Source organism: Aptenodytes patagonicus, chromosome 5, assembly GCF_965638725.1.
Source record: "Aptenodytes patagonicus chromosome 5, bAptPat1.pri.cur, whole genome shotgun sequence".
NCBI classification, from domain to species: domain Eukaryota; kingdom Metazoa; phylum Chordata; class Aves; order Sphenisciformes; family Spheniscidae; genus Aptenodytes; species Aptenodytes patagonicus.
The window spans coordinates 10,556,723-10,569,501 of NC_134953.1; the positions used below are offsets into that span (position 1 = coordinate 10,556,723).

General features: G+C 45.7%; 1 protein-coding gene across 7 annotated transcripts in view; it reads left to right on the top strand.

Annotated features, from left to right (window-relative positions):
* GBF1 (golgi brefeldin A resistant guanine nucleotide exchange factor 1) overlaps nucleotides 1–12,779 on the top strand; it is a 111,433-nt gene that overhangs the window by 96,846 nt on the left and 1,808 nt on the right. For 5 of the 7 annotated variants that reach the window (XM_076338609.1, XM_076338607.1, XM_076338612.1 and 2 more), the window contains 16 exons: nucleotides 768–944; nucleotides 1,383–1,447; nucleotides 1,549–1,672; nucleotides 2,264–2,335; nucleotides 3,709–3,803; nucleotides 4,247–4,400; nucleotides 4,617–4,839; nucleotides 7,709–7,872; nucleotides 8,180–8,426; nucleotides 8,822–9,021; nucleotides 10,008–10,158; nucleotides 10,544–10,674; nucleotides 11,032–11,133; nucleotides 11,726–11,839; nucleotides 12,083–12,260; nucleotides 12,443–12,580. In XM_076338609.1, the coding sequence (XP_076194724.1) occupies nucleotides 768–944; nucleotides 1,383–1,447; nucleotides 1,549–1,672; nucleotides 2,264–2,335; nucleotides 3,709–3,803; nucleotides 4,247–4,400; nucleotides 4,617–4,839; nucleotides 7,709–7,872; nucleotides 8,180–8,426; nucleotides 8,822–9,021; nucleotides 10,008–10,158; nucleotides 10,544–10,674; nucleotides 11,032–11,133; nucleotides 11,726–11,839; nucleotides 12,083–12,260; nucleotides 12,443–12,580 (2,335 nt within the window). The remainder of the gene's footprint in view (nucleotides 1–767; nucleotides 945–1,382; nucleotides 1,448–1,548; nucleotides 1,673–2,263; nucleotides 2,336–3,708; nucleotides 3,804–4,246; nucleotides 4,401–4,616; nucleotides 4,840–7,708; nucleotides 7,873–8,179; nucleotides 8,427–8,821; nucleotides 9,022–10,007; nucleotides 10,159–10,543; nucleotides 10,675–11,031; nucleotides 11,134–11,725; nucleotides 11,840–12,082; nucleotides 12,261–12,442; nucleotides 12,581–12,779) is intronic. The other 2 variants (XM_076338610.1, XM_076338614.1) reach the window with 1 other exon arrangement.

Here is a 12,779-nt window from a genome sequence, read left to right on the forward strand (position 1 = left end):
CGTCTTCTCTCTCCTTTCTTGATGAAGGAATAAGTATGGGTTTTGTCCACGTAAGCAAGAGAATGGCAAAGCCCATCTCTTGTCGAAAGGAACATTGCTATGAGCTTAAGTAACTGTAGAAACATGGAGCATGTTACAGTGCCTGATACTAGCTCACACGGTTGCTGGGTTTTTTTCTTGTTTTGGCAGCATATACTTGGTTGGTTTAAATGACTTAGCACACTTTTGTATTTTGAAAAGCTGTGAGTGCGTTAACAGATTATGAGGAATTGTGATCCAGCCATTACTGGCAGAGACTGTATGTTAGGGTTCACTCTTACTTTGAATCTTGCTGTTAAGTAGTGGTAGGAGTAGCTTTGCAAGTCAGTAATGCTTTTTGCCATAGTTTCTTTCTCTAACACTAGAGCGGAGTAATTGCTGCTTCCAGAGGAGATGTGGTACTTTTTGAAGAAGGCTTTGATCCTGGAATGAGTTCCCATAGCAGACTAAATTAGTGTTAGTGAGTTTTCAGCAAGCACTTTCGAAATGTGCTGTATTGTTGTCCTTCTTGGAGAGCTTATGTCTAGGTGGTTCAGTGATTCAGCTTGTATCAGGTAAGCTGCCTTGTCCTTGTTTTTGTGCAAAGTGAATATGAGCTGAGGAGTTATCCAAGCGTCGTACATGGAATTTTTGTTTCCCGTAACCAGTTCTGAACAGTCTGCCCTAATTTGTGTTGAAAAGAAAACATCTCTTGCTAACTGATCGCCACCCCCTCTTCTTTCCTGCAGTCTATTGAGAACCTGCCCACTGTTTTTGGAAGTAATCCCAAGGCCCATATTGCAGCAAAGACTGTGTTTCACTTGGCCCATCGCCATGGTGACATTCTGCGGGAGGGCTGGAAAAACATCATGGAGGCCATGCTACAGCTTTTCCGAGCAGAGCTGCTGCCCAAGGCCATGGTGGAGGTAATAATAGCCGGCCCGTGGGTAACTGAAGAGTAGGGGAGTGGGAAGATGGCTTTTCATAGAACCAGTTCAAAGAGGAGGAGAGCTCTCTTGCAAAGGCCTGGCTTTGGTAAAGCGTGTACAGAGCTAGAAAGCCTGCAAAGGGTGTAGTATGAGTTATGTGCAGGCTCCAGCTTCTTTCATAGGGTTTAATTTTTCTCTCATTTTACTTTTTGTTGGATTTGAGAAATAAATTTTACTTGAACAGATTTTGAATATTGCTAGATGGGGGTGACACTTTACTGAAGGGGTGAGGGGGTGAAGAGCTGGGGTTGACTGCATACACATAGGTGGTGTGGTGTAGTGTTTCATCACTAAGTGAAACATTACGGTTTGGGGGGGGGAAGGCTACAAAGAAGTAGACAATTGATCATATACATGTTCTGGTCTGTCTGCCAGGTCGAGGACTTTGTGGATCCTAATGGCAAAATCTATCTGCAACGTGAGGAGACACCATCTAACCGGTGAGTGGTGTCGATGGCCCAGGCAGTCCTTTTTGTACTAAAGCTGGAAAATAATATGATTTCTTGTTTTCTCACTGATGCTGGTGTCTTCTGATTTGCAGTGGTGAATCTACAGTGCTGAGTTTTGTTAGTTGGCTCACCCTCAGTGGGACAGAGCAATCTGGTATGAGAGGGCCTTCTACAGAGACACAGGAAGCAAAGCGAACGGCTCTGGAATGCATAAAGGTAATATACAGGCTGTAAAAGAACCTGCTTTTGTTCGTGGTGATAGTACTATGTGGATAACAGACAACAGAAGCATAAATATGCGTGCTTCTAGGCAGTATTGCAGGTTCCAGAGGACTTGGGAATTGTAAGAAACTACAGAGGAGCATATCTGCATTGACAGCTAAAGGGTCTTATGTGCTGTTACTACATTTGTGCATAACACATGAAAACAGGAACGATTCCCCACAAGAGGCTGGCATCTGCCCTTGGCATCACAGTCCTATAATTGAAGACAAACTAATAAATTCTTAAATGACTAATCTTTTCCAAGGCAGTGTTAAGGCGTATGGTGCCAACAAAATCTGAACCTGGGGTTTGAGCAGTGTGTGGACAGAGGAGTTACCTGTTAAAATCTCTCTAGCACAGATCAAGTCTGTTAAAGGTAATTGATGTTAAAGGAGCGAACTAGCTGGCAGGAGTTTTCCTCCAGGTAATTCTGTTAAAGCTACTATCTCTGTCTTTCCTGGGAACAAGCTGTGTTTCTGGAGGATCTGTTTGTATGCCTTCCCCATCCCCCAGATGCACAGCCCTCTCTTCTGTCTTTTGCAGCAATGTGATCCTGAGAAGTTGATCACAGAAAGCAAATTCCTCCAACTTGAATCCCTTCAGGAGCTCATGAAGGTGAGAGAGATATTGGGCAAGGGATTGGACTGGTGATGGAACAAGTATGCTGTGCATGATCATGGATATGTGCTATGTACTCGCCTAGCTCCTCTGTCCCCAAAGGAGGTCTTGGACCTATTTGGGATATGAAACTAGTCATTAGTTCAGCTGTTACATGTAACTTCTGTGCTGGCAGCCACAATTGCCTTAGTAGTAGAGGAAGACATTAAATTGTGGAATGCATTCTAAAAGCCTTGAGGAGGTCATGTTAAGTGTTTGAAAATATGTGTAGCTCTGCGTAGGAGCTTAAGGTTATGCTTTTTCATCTTTTCTGGTGTGCTGTGTGCCTAATGAGAACATTCTAGAAGACCACTTTAGAGGCAGGAGCTGTACAGAAATATTTGACTGTGTGCCCCTAGGTAGTGTGGTACCTGGCTGCTGTGGGAGACGTAATAAGGCTGGACTCACTAGCCTTTGGGCTACAGAAGCTCATCTCCCTGGGGGAGGGTAGTTACTTACCTGGTTCTGGTAGTGGCTTCTCAGGCTAGTGTGGAGTTTGAGGCTGCTCCAGGGTGCGGAACAAATCTGGCTGCTGCTCACCACTTCCAAAAGCAAATAGTGCAGTGCAACCCTTGTAGGGATGCTGTGTGGGCTGGCAGTGTGTTACCTAATTCCATGGCTCCTTAAAGTACAAGCGCCTTTCCCTTCAGGCTGCTGTAATTGCAGTTCACTGGCTTCATCAATAGGGTGCATGACACTATTGACACTTATGCTAAAACAAAGGAAAGGTTTATTTATCAAGGCTTGCTGCAGAGGTTCAGAAGAATAAGTATTGAGTTTCAAAATAAAGATAAGTGAGTAAACCCCAAAGAACAATACTTAAAACAGCTAAAGCAGAACTTGCTGTTTGGATCACACAAAGACCACTACGTTGCTGGCCCACGTGGAGAAGTGGTGACTCAGTTTGTGTACCATGTCAGTTCCGGGGGAACATTTGCTCTGACCCCTATTACGTCAGAAATTCTCCCTTGATATGCAAGCTGATGGCTTGAGAGGAATAATTCCAGTATTTGTAATCATTTCTAGGTATAGCTGCCTTTTCTGTGCTTCACATATTCTTAGCAAGAAGCTGCTGGCTTTCAGAATTCCTCTCCATCTGAGAGACTTCGTCAGGGTTTAACATCCTTTAAGTTCATCTTGCATAATAAAAAAATACAATTTTCCATATATTTAGCTTGACCTCTATCCAGTGCATTTTTGATAGACTATGCATGACCTCACCAGACAGTGGAGTGCAGTTTGCCCAGACTCAAAGCATTCTGTTGGTCCTCACTTGTTGGTCCCCCAGTTTTGGGGGCTTGTGATTCACAAACATTTCCTGGCTTTTCTAGGCTCTAATTTCTGTGACTCCTGATGAGGAGACATATGATGAAGAGGATGCTGCCTTCTGCTTGGAGATGCTTCTGAGGATTGTACTAGAGAATAGGTATGACCTTGAAATACCTGCAGATTCACTGTAAATGTCCCTGCTTTACTGCAGCTGCTGCCTGGGTCCAGGGAGTGAGTTCCTTATGTGCTTGATTTGCCAGCTGAAGCAGCATGTGGCTGTAATTTCAGGGCTTAGCAATTCCACTCTAGCATGTGCAAACAGAGGGGCTATGAGTTATTGCTTGATATCCTGAGATTTGGAGAACATAAACTAAACTGTGGAAGGAGAATTCTCCCACCTGATTGCTTTGCAAGTAATGAAGTAAATAAGAATTTTGACGGCTTTGTTGTTTCTATGTGTCTGTTCTTATATCTCCCGGCTGGAGTCTTTCATTGAAATGAAGAAATACTGGGTTGTCTGGAGTTCTGGGAGAGGTAGCTGGACCCCGCTTGTCTCATCTCCTTTCATCCTACCCTTTCCCTCCTCCTTGTTGTGGCTAGGGACCGTGTGACCTGTGTCTGGCAAACTGTCCGAGACCACCTCTATCATCTCTGCGTCCATGCGATGGAGTTCTGCTTCTTGGTGGAAAGGGCAGTGGTGGGGCTGCTGAGACTGGCAATTCGGCTCCTTCGTCGGGAAGAAATCAGCGCGCAGGTAAGGGATTTTTGAAAGTCAGTTACTGAGTTTTGTGGCTACACCTGGCAAAACAGGAAACCAATTGCTGTTGGATGGACCCACATTTAACCTATCTGTGCTGCAGGTAACAACAAACAGCAGTTGTAAGTAGCTCTAAATAAATGAAGGGGGACTTTGCTGGAGAATGGAGTGTAAATAATAGAGGCTGTTATTCTTGTCTCCTTCTCTGGCCAGGTTCTCCTCTCATTACGTATTCTGCTCATGATGAAGCCAAATGTGCTGTGCAGAGTTAGCCATGAGGTTGCCTACGGCCTCCATGAACTCCTGAAGACCAATGCTGCCAACATTCACTCCGGGGATGACTGGTACACGCTCTTCACCCTCCTGGAGTGTATTGGGTCTGGGGTGAAGCCGCCTGCAGCCCTGCAGGTTACAGCAAGGGCAGATAACGACACAGGTAAGACGGGCCAGCTTTTGCTAGGAAATCTGATGCCTGCCTGCCAGATAAGCAGCTGCTTCCTCAAGCTTTTCAATTAGCAAAGGGGACTGCAAGAAAACAAAGCTGATATTAAACTACATTAGCAAGATTAAAGACCAGCACCTGCTGTTCGCTCCTACCCCATGGTCTGTCCCTGTCTCTACTCTGCCATCTCTTCCTACTCAGTGAGCAGCAGTCCAGGTGCTAGTCCCTGGGGGAGCAGTGGGAGGAAAATTGATACCAGTTGTAGCAGCTGTAGAAGGTCTTTGCTCTACCCAAGGAGCATTTTCTGCTGGTTGTGGTCTGGTGCCTTGGGTAATATAGCCTTAATCTCTCATCTGGGTGTGTAATGTAAACCCAGCTGTTGTTCCTGTCATACTTGCTTCTTTTGTGGGACTGACTCCTTTCTGTCCCCGTTTTAAGGATCTCGTAAAGGAAGTTGTTCTTTAAAATTCTATTTCCAAATCCATTTGTGTTCAGAGTGTCTGAACCATTCCCACAAGACCAACCCACTATTTCCCACTTCTCTTGACTGTGTTAGAAAGACAGTCTTTTTCAGCAAACTGTTCCTGTTTCGCTTTAGCCAGCTGGCAATGTATTTGAGGCTGACAGCTTCAGACTTTTAAAGCAAACAGCAAGAAAAGACTTTTCCAGAAGCCTTCATTTTCTTCTTTGCTTTTCTAAAACTTCCTTGCTAGGTCCTGATGCTTTGCGCTAGACAGATGGGAGAAACCTGATTTTGCAAAACCCCTGTGGCCTTTGCCTTCTGGGCTAATGCTGGGCTCTCTTCTTTTTTTTTTTTCTTTTTTTTTTTCTTTTTTTTTTCTTTTTTTTTTTTTTTCTTTTTTTTTTTTTCTTTTTTTTTTTTTCTTTTTTCCTTTTTTCTTTTTTTTTTCTTTTTTTTTTCTTTTTTCCTTTTTTCTTTTTTTTTCTTTTTTTTTCTTTTTTCCTTTTTTCTTTTTTTTTCTTTTTTCTTTTTTTTTCTCTTTTTTCCTCTTTTTTCCTCTTTTTTCCTCTTTTTTCCTCTTTTTTCCTCTTTTTTCCTCTTTTTTCCTCTTTTTTCCTCTTTTTTCCTCTTTTTTCCTCTTTTTTCCTCTTTTTTCCTCTTTTTTCCTCTTTTTTCCTCTTTTTTCCTCTTTTTTCCTCTTTTTTCCTCTTTTTTCCTCTTTTTTCCTCTTTTTTCCTCTTTTTTCCTCTTTTTTCCTCTTTTTTCCTCTTTTTTCCTCTTTTTTCCTCTTTTTTCCTCTTTTTTCCTCTTTTTTCCTCTTTTTTCCTCTTTTTTCCTCTTTTTTCCTCTTTTTTCCTCTTTTTTCCTCTTTTTTCCTCTTTTTTCCTCTTTTTTCCTCTTTTTTCCTCTTTTTTCCTCTTTTTTCCTCTTTTTTCCTCTTTTTTCCTCTTTTTTCCTCTTTTTTCCTCTTTTTTCCTCTTTTTTCCTCTTTTTTCCTCTTTTTTCCTCTTTTTTCCTCTTTTTTCCTCTTTTTTCCTCTTTTTTCCTCTTTTTTCCTCTTTTTTCCTCTTTTTTCCTCTTTTTTCCTCTTTTTTCCTCTTTTTTCCTCTTTTTTCCTCTTTTTTCCTCTTTTTTCCTCTTTTTTCCTCTTTTTTCCTCTTTTTTCCTCTTTTTTCCTCTTTTTTCCTCTTTTTTCCTCTTTTTTCCTCTTTTTTCCTCTTTTTTCCTCTTTTTTCCTCTTTTTTCCTCTTTTTTCCTCTTTTTTCCTCTTTTTTCCTCTTTTTTCCTCTTTTTTCCTCTTTTTTCCTCTTTTTTCCTCTTTTTTCCTCTTTTTTCCTCTTTTTTCCTCTTTTTTCCTCTTTTTTCCTCTTTTTTCCTCTTTTTTCCTCTTTTTTCCTCTTTTTTCCTCTTTTTTCCTCCTCTTTCCTCCTCTTTCCTCCTCTTTCCTCCTCTTTCCTCTTTCCTCTTTCCTCTTTCCTCTTTCCTCTTTCCTCTTTCCTCTTTCCTCTTTCCTCTTTCCTCTTTCCTCTTTCCTCTTTCCTCTTTCCTCTTTCCTCTTTCCTCTTTCTTCTTTTTAACTGCTTCTGTCTTTGCTGATTGAGCAAACTACTTGACTGTGGCACCTTGCACATCAGAACATTAGTTCTCTTTACCTCCTTCTGAAAATGTTTGGTGCACTGTGTTCACAGCAAGTCTGTCTCTCTGCTGGTGAGTTTCTAGATAATGTTGAATGATGGAGAGAATGAATTTTTGCTTCTAAATAACATGATATCAGTAGCTTAAATCTGGCCCTTGCAAAGATTTGTGTGCTTGGGATGTGTGAAATTTTAAGGTTATCCTAAAGGTCAGGGAAGGTAGATCTGACAGGTGTGGAACATGCTAATGTAGATTGCTGTTCATGAGAGACTTTACCAGTATTAGTGTGGAGCTGAGTGACCCCAGAGGCCCTACGTGAGTCATGTCATTCCGTGTTGTGCTTTTGGAGTTGTCTTGGTTGAACCTAGCACCTCCAGTAGTTCTTAAAGTGTGTAGTACGTCTGATTCTTTCCCCCAGGGTCAAAGCATTGGACTTCCTGCCCTCTTTAAATCCACGGTCAGGCTGACAAGTGATGTAGTAGAGGATGGAAAGCCCCTTCCCTCTGAAGGGGAAAGCCAAACATAGCTACAGGGGAGAAACAGTGTCAAAGATCTGTGTTTCCTGCTGTCTCCTGTGCACGCTCCTGTCATAGTTGTTCTTCCTCTCACAGGAGGAGAGGCCTGGCCTAGCTTCTTCCAGGGCCCACTGGTGGTTCCTAGCTGATGCTGATCTGACTAATCTGGATTGCTTCTCCCTTATTCACAGCTGCTCTTCCAAGTTCTTGATTTGGCTTTGATCTAAAACCCATGCCTTTTGTCTTGAAGGTGCTCAGTCAGACAGTGAGGTCTCCTCCTCCTGTCATCCAAGTGACATGAGCCTGGACCGTGGCTACACCTCTGATTCGGAGGTGTACACAGACCACGGGAAGCCAGGCAAGATGCATCGCTCGGTGACAGATGTGGATGTCATGAACAGTGGCTGGCTAGTGGTGAGTAGCCAATGGGCTCCTGGTGCCTGAAGAAGACTAGTCCTAGCATGGTTGTGGGCAGAGGGTGTGGTAGGGAGAGAAAGAATAAGGCAGTAGAAAAGAGAGCTAAGATGACCTGACAATGTAAAGGGAGGATGTGGGGAGGAGACGCAGATGGAGCGGAGAAAGCTTGGAGGCAAATGAGGAAGGGAAATGGATCCTACAAAAACATTACCTGTTAGCTTCAGAAGAAAGGCCCTTTCAGCGTGTGCGTGAGGTGCTGCTGTTATGCTACCCTCTCCTGCTACCCTCTTGCTGTGCCCTGCAGGTGGGGAAAGATGACATTGACACCTCCAGATCCACTGCTGGGCTCAGCAGGCTGGGGCCGTCTCCTCTTGTCAACCAGTACAGCCTGACTGTGGGGCTGGATTTGGGCCCACATGACACAAAGTCTCTCATGAAGTGTGTGGAGTCCCTGTCCTTCATCGTGCGAGATGCTGCCCATGTTACACCTGAGAACTTTGAGCTCTGTGTCAAAACCATCCGCATCTTTGTGGAGGCGAGCTTGAATGGGGGTAAGATGGCCCTCGGTTTGACAATCAGGATTGGGCTTGGGGTGGCCTGTCAGCAAGAATTGTGAAGTATACTGTCAGAGAACGAGTCCCCAACCCCCAGAAAATGGTCTGCTGTGAGAAAAGTGTCCTGGCTTCTGCTGGTGGCAGGGACCTTATTCTTATCCCTCTCTCTGGGTTGGAGGGGAGGTCTGGAGCTGATGTGGAGCTAGCAATATCAGCTGTTGCTGAAGGCTGTTCCTAACGGGTGCTGGGTACCTCTTCAAGTGGGAAGTTGTCATTTCACAGGACAGGGCCCTCCGCTGGGGATATCAAAAGGTGGCTGCTGTGTGTGTTGAAAGGCAGAAAATTTTGTGGGGTAGTGCGTGTATGGTATGTTGCTGCCTTTCACTTTCTAGGCTACAAGTCCCAGGAGAAGAGAGGGAAGAGCCACAGGTATGACAGTAAATCCAGTCGGTTAAAAAAAAAGCCAAAGGAGAGCTCCACACGGCGATCACGGGTCTTGAGCCAGCACCAGGCGCACACACACAGTGATGAGGATGAGGATGAGAGCATCCCTGCCAGCTACCACACTGTGTCTTTACAGGTTAGTCAGGACGTAAGTATAGCAAGGATTTCCTCCTCTCCTTTCCCAATCTCAGGGCCTTGCTAGGGAGTCACTGGGATTCTTCATGGGGTGAGGGGGGGCTGCGTCCTGGGTTAGTGGGCACTGGATGGCAGAGGGTGGCTCTGCTGGCAGTGTGTGGTTCTGCAGTGAAAGAGGAAGACTGCAATTTGGACAGGCAAAAGCAGAATAGCAGTGGAAAGAGAAGTCCTCTGAAAAGCGAGGAGGGTGGCGGGGTCTGGAGCTGTGAGTCACTATAGTAGGTAAGATGGATGTGGATCAAGGGCATTTGGAGGCATGAGGTTCATGTAGGATTAGTGAGGAGTCTGACAGGGCATCTGAGCTTGTAGAGAGGGGAAAGCCTCGTGGGCTGAGGCACTGGGATTTCAAGTACAGAGGACTGAGATGAGGGAGTCATTTCTCTCTCCAGCTGGTACTTCAAAGGTGCGAAGGCATGGGCCTGCTGACTGCCAGGCTGTTGGGCCTCAGTTCAGCAGTAAAGTGACTAGAGTGCTGTCATTTGTCCATATGGAGCTGTTCTGAGGGAGCTTTGCTTGTGCTTCATGCCTTTTTTTTTTTTTTTTTTTTAAAAAAAAAAAAAAGTTGCAGAGAGTTGTCCCTGGACAGCATAGCTATATCACTGGGTTTCTCCCTCTGCCTGGGAGAGTCAATGCTCTGTGCCAGGAAAGGCTCCATTCTTTCTCCTGGCAGGATTGGGATGCTGTTCCTCGAAGATGGGATTGACGTGGCTACTGAACTGACACAAATCTTGCTGAAGATGCCTGGCACTTGACCACTTAGGGAGGGCACAGACAGCAGGGCCTGACACCGTCTCCATAGCTGTACATGGTTATGTGCATACAGGAAGCAGGCTTGAGTAGCTGTGAGCCTTTTAGCATTGGTTTGGGGAAGAGCAGAGACCAGGGGTGCTTCAAAAATTTAAGTGCTGTATGTTGCTTAATGCGATGCTTGACTTGCAGCTCCTGGACCTCATGCACACCTTGCACACCCGAGCGGCCACCATCTACAGCTCCTGGGCAGAGGAGCAACGCCATCTAGAGACAGCAGGGAGGAAAATTGAAGCAGATTCCCGAACACTGTGGTCCAACTGCTGGTGTCCTTTGCTACAGGGTAAAGCCATCCCCTTGTGATGAGAGTGAGCAGAGACACTTCGAAAATAATGGCAGCACTGAGGAAAGTTGAGGAGCCAAGAACTAACTGCAGAAAGCAGGCGGAGGTTGTTTTTAGGGTCTGCTGTAATTGAAAAAGGACTGGGATCAGATCCGGAAAGGTATCTTTAGCATGAGTTAGCTGCCAGCTTGCTTCTGGACCTGACAGTAGATTCCCAGTCTGTGGCCTGGAACAAGTATAATCCTTGTTCTTTTTCTTTTTTCTTTTTTCTTTTCTTCCCCTCCCCCGAGAGTGTTTGATCTTCACTAGACTTTTCACCCTAGGCTGGGGAAGTAGGGATGTGACACTTTCCCTGTGGGCTTTGCCCTGAATCCCTCTCTTGCAGGTATTGCCTGGCTGTGCTGTGATGCCCGACGCCAGGTACGGATGCAGGCACTCACTTACTTGCAGCGGGCCCTCCTGGTACATGACCTTCAGGCCCTGGATGCCCTGGAATGGGAGTCCTGCTTCAACAAGGTAACGTCCTGGCTGGGCATGTAGGCAGGACAGCATTGTCTGGAAGAGCAAAGCTGTCTGTGGGAGTGGCAGAATGGTGTCCTACTTCAGCACCGTCTTCTTGAGCAGCTTGTTCACCACAACAGATGAGGCATTCCCTACTCTCATCCTGTGAAAAGTTCTTCTGTGCTTAGGCTTCTGACGGAGCCTCTTGGAGTATTGAAATGAATCCACTCATTTCCACTTCCCATTGCTTCTCCCATGCTCTCTGCCTAGAAGCCACCAGCCCCAAAAGCCAGCTCCTTCCTGTAAGGCTGTCTATGCAAATATCATCAGTCCTTTTTTAGCTCTGAAATATCAATGTGTCTGATCCAACAGGTGCTGTTCCCTCTGCTAACCAAGCTACTCGAGAACATCAGCCCAGCTGACATTGGTGGGATGGAAGAAACTAGGATGAGAGCCTCAACACTACTCTCCAAGGTGAGCATGCTTCTGCTGCCTGAAAGCTCAGGGGAAACCATCTGCCTCGAGAAAACCAAACTGTTTGCTGTATTAGCTTCTCAGCATCTCTGATCTGGATAGGTGTCAGTTTGCTAGTTTGACTGTCTTCAGTGCTGGGCTTCTCCACTACCTTCTGCTGTTGGGACATGCCTTCTTTCCAGAACTGTCTCCATGATCCTGGCCTTCGGGAAAAGTTGTCAGGAAGGAGTTTGTGACTTTATGAAGGATGGAGACAGAAGTATTTCACCCGACATTAGTTAAAGACAGTCTGTTCTAGTGGTGAAATGACGCGTGTCACAAGCTGATAGTACTGACCTAAGGCAGAGAGTCTGGAAGGGCTGGAAGACATGGTGATGCAGACTGCAGTGGCCTCATGCAAAGGAGACAAGATCCACTCCTCTACATATGCAGCTCAGAAGAGTGGAGGCCTCTGGCGTCCTCAGGCTGGGCCTGTGCATGCTCCTAGCCTGCCACAAGGAGGAGGAATTCCAGATTTGCAAGACTGGCTTATCAAGCTATGAGCAACAGCCCTGATACTACTTGTTGACAGTAGTTGTGGTTTTTTTTCTAGGTGTTCCTACAGCATCTCTCCCCGCTGCTCTCGCTGACCACCTTTGCTGCCCTGTGGCTGACAATCCTGGACTTCATGGACAAATACATGCATGCTGGCTCCAGTGACTTACTGGTAAGGTGCTGAAAGTGATGCTGCAGTGCTTTGAACAACCATTCATCAGTTTTGACCTTCTAAACTTGAAAGGTGTTTTGTTTTGTTTTGTTTTTTTTTAACCTCTTAATCCTTCCAAAACCATTTTGTTTCATGGTCTCTCCCCTTGGCCTCTGTTTCCAAGGCAGCCCATCAGCTGCTTTGAGCTTTTGTTCGTTGCTATATGTCCATTCTCTGTGTCCTGAGGAGTCTCTCTGATTACAGCTGGAGGCCATCCCAGAGTCTCTGAAGAATATGCTGCTTGTAATGGATACAGCTGGGATATTCCACAGTGCTGACTCACGGACGGGATACTCAGATCTCTGGGAGATCACCTGGGAGCGGATTGACTGTTTCTTACCTAGGCTGCGGGATGAGCTCTTCAAACAGACAGTCATCCAAGGTACGAGGGGCTGAGAAACCTTAAGAAAACAGGTCTTGGACCCAGTGCTTGCACCTTGTCCAGTACCCAGCTGCCATAGCGCCTGGATGCTGATGAAATGATAGTTGCAGGAGGCTGTGGGAGCTTGGCAAAAGGAGTGAGCAAACTGGTGTGTGGGCTCACTGCTTGTTTTGTTTCCCTAGATCCTGTCCCTAGCATACCAATGGAGCTGCAGCATCAGAAATCAATAGTGTCTGCCCTGCCCCCTTCTTCTGCAGGGGATGTGAGACCAGCCACCCACCTGGCTCCTTTGGAGAAGCCCTGTGAACTGGGTGCCAGTGGTGAGTCCTGTATTCTTCTTCCTGGAATCATCTTCCCAGCACAGTGGCACGGATCTGCTTTTCCTTGGTTTAGCGTGATCTGCAGTGACTAGGCTTCTGGTGTTGTGGAACTGTTGTGCTTCCAAATGGATAGGTTGTGGCCTTCTTGCTGAGGTTATTGGGGTGGGCAGAGGTTGGGGCAGAATGCCTGGGATCAGCA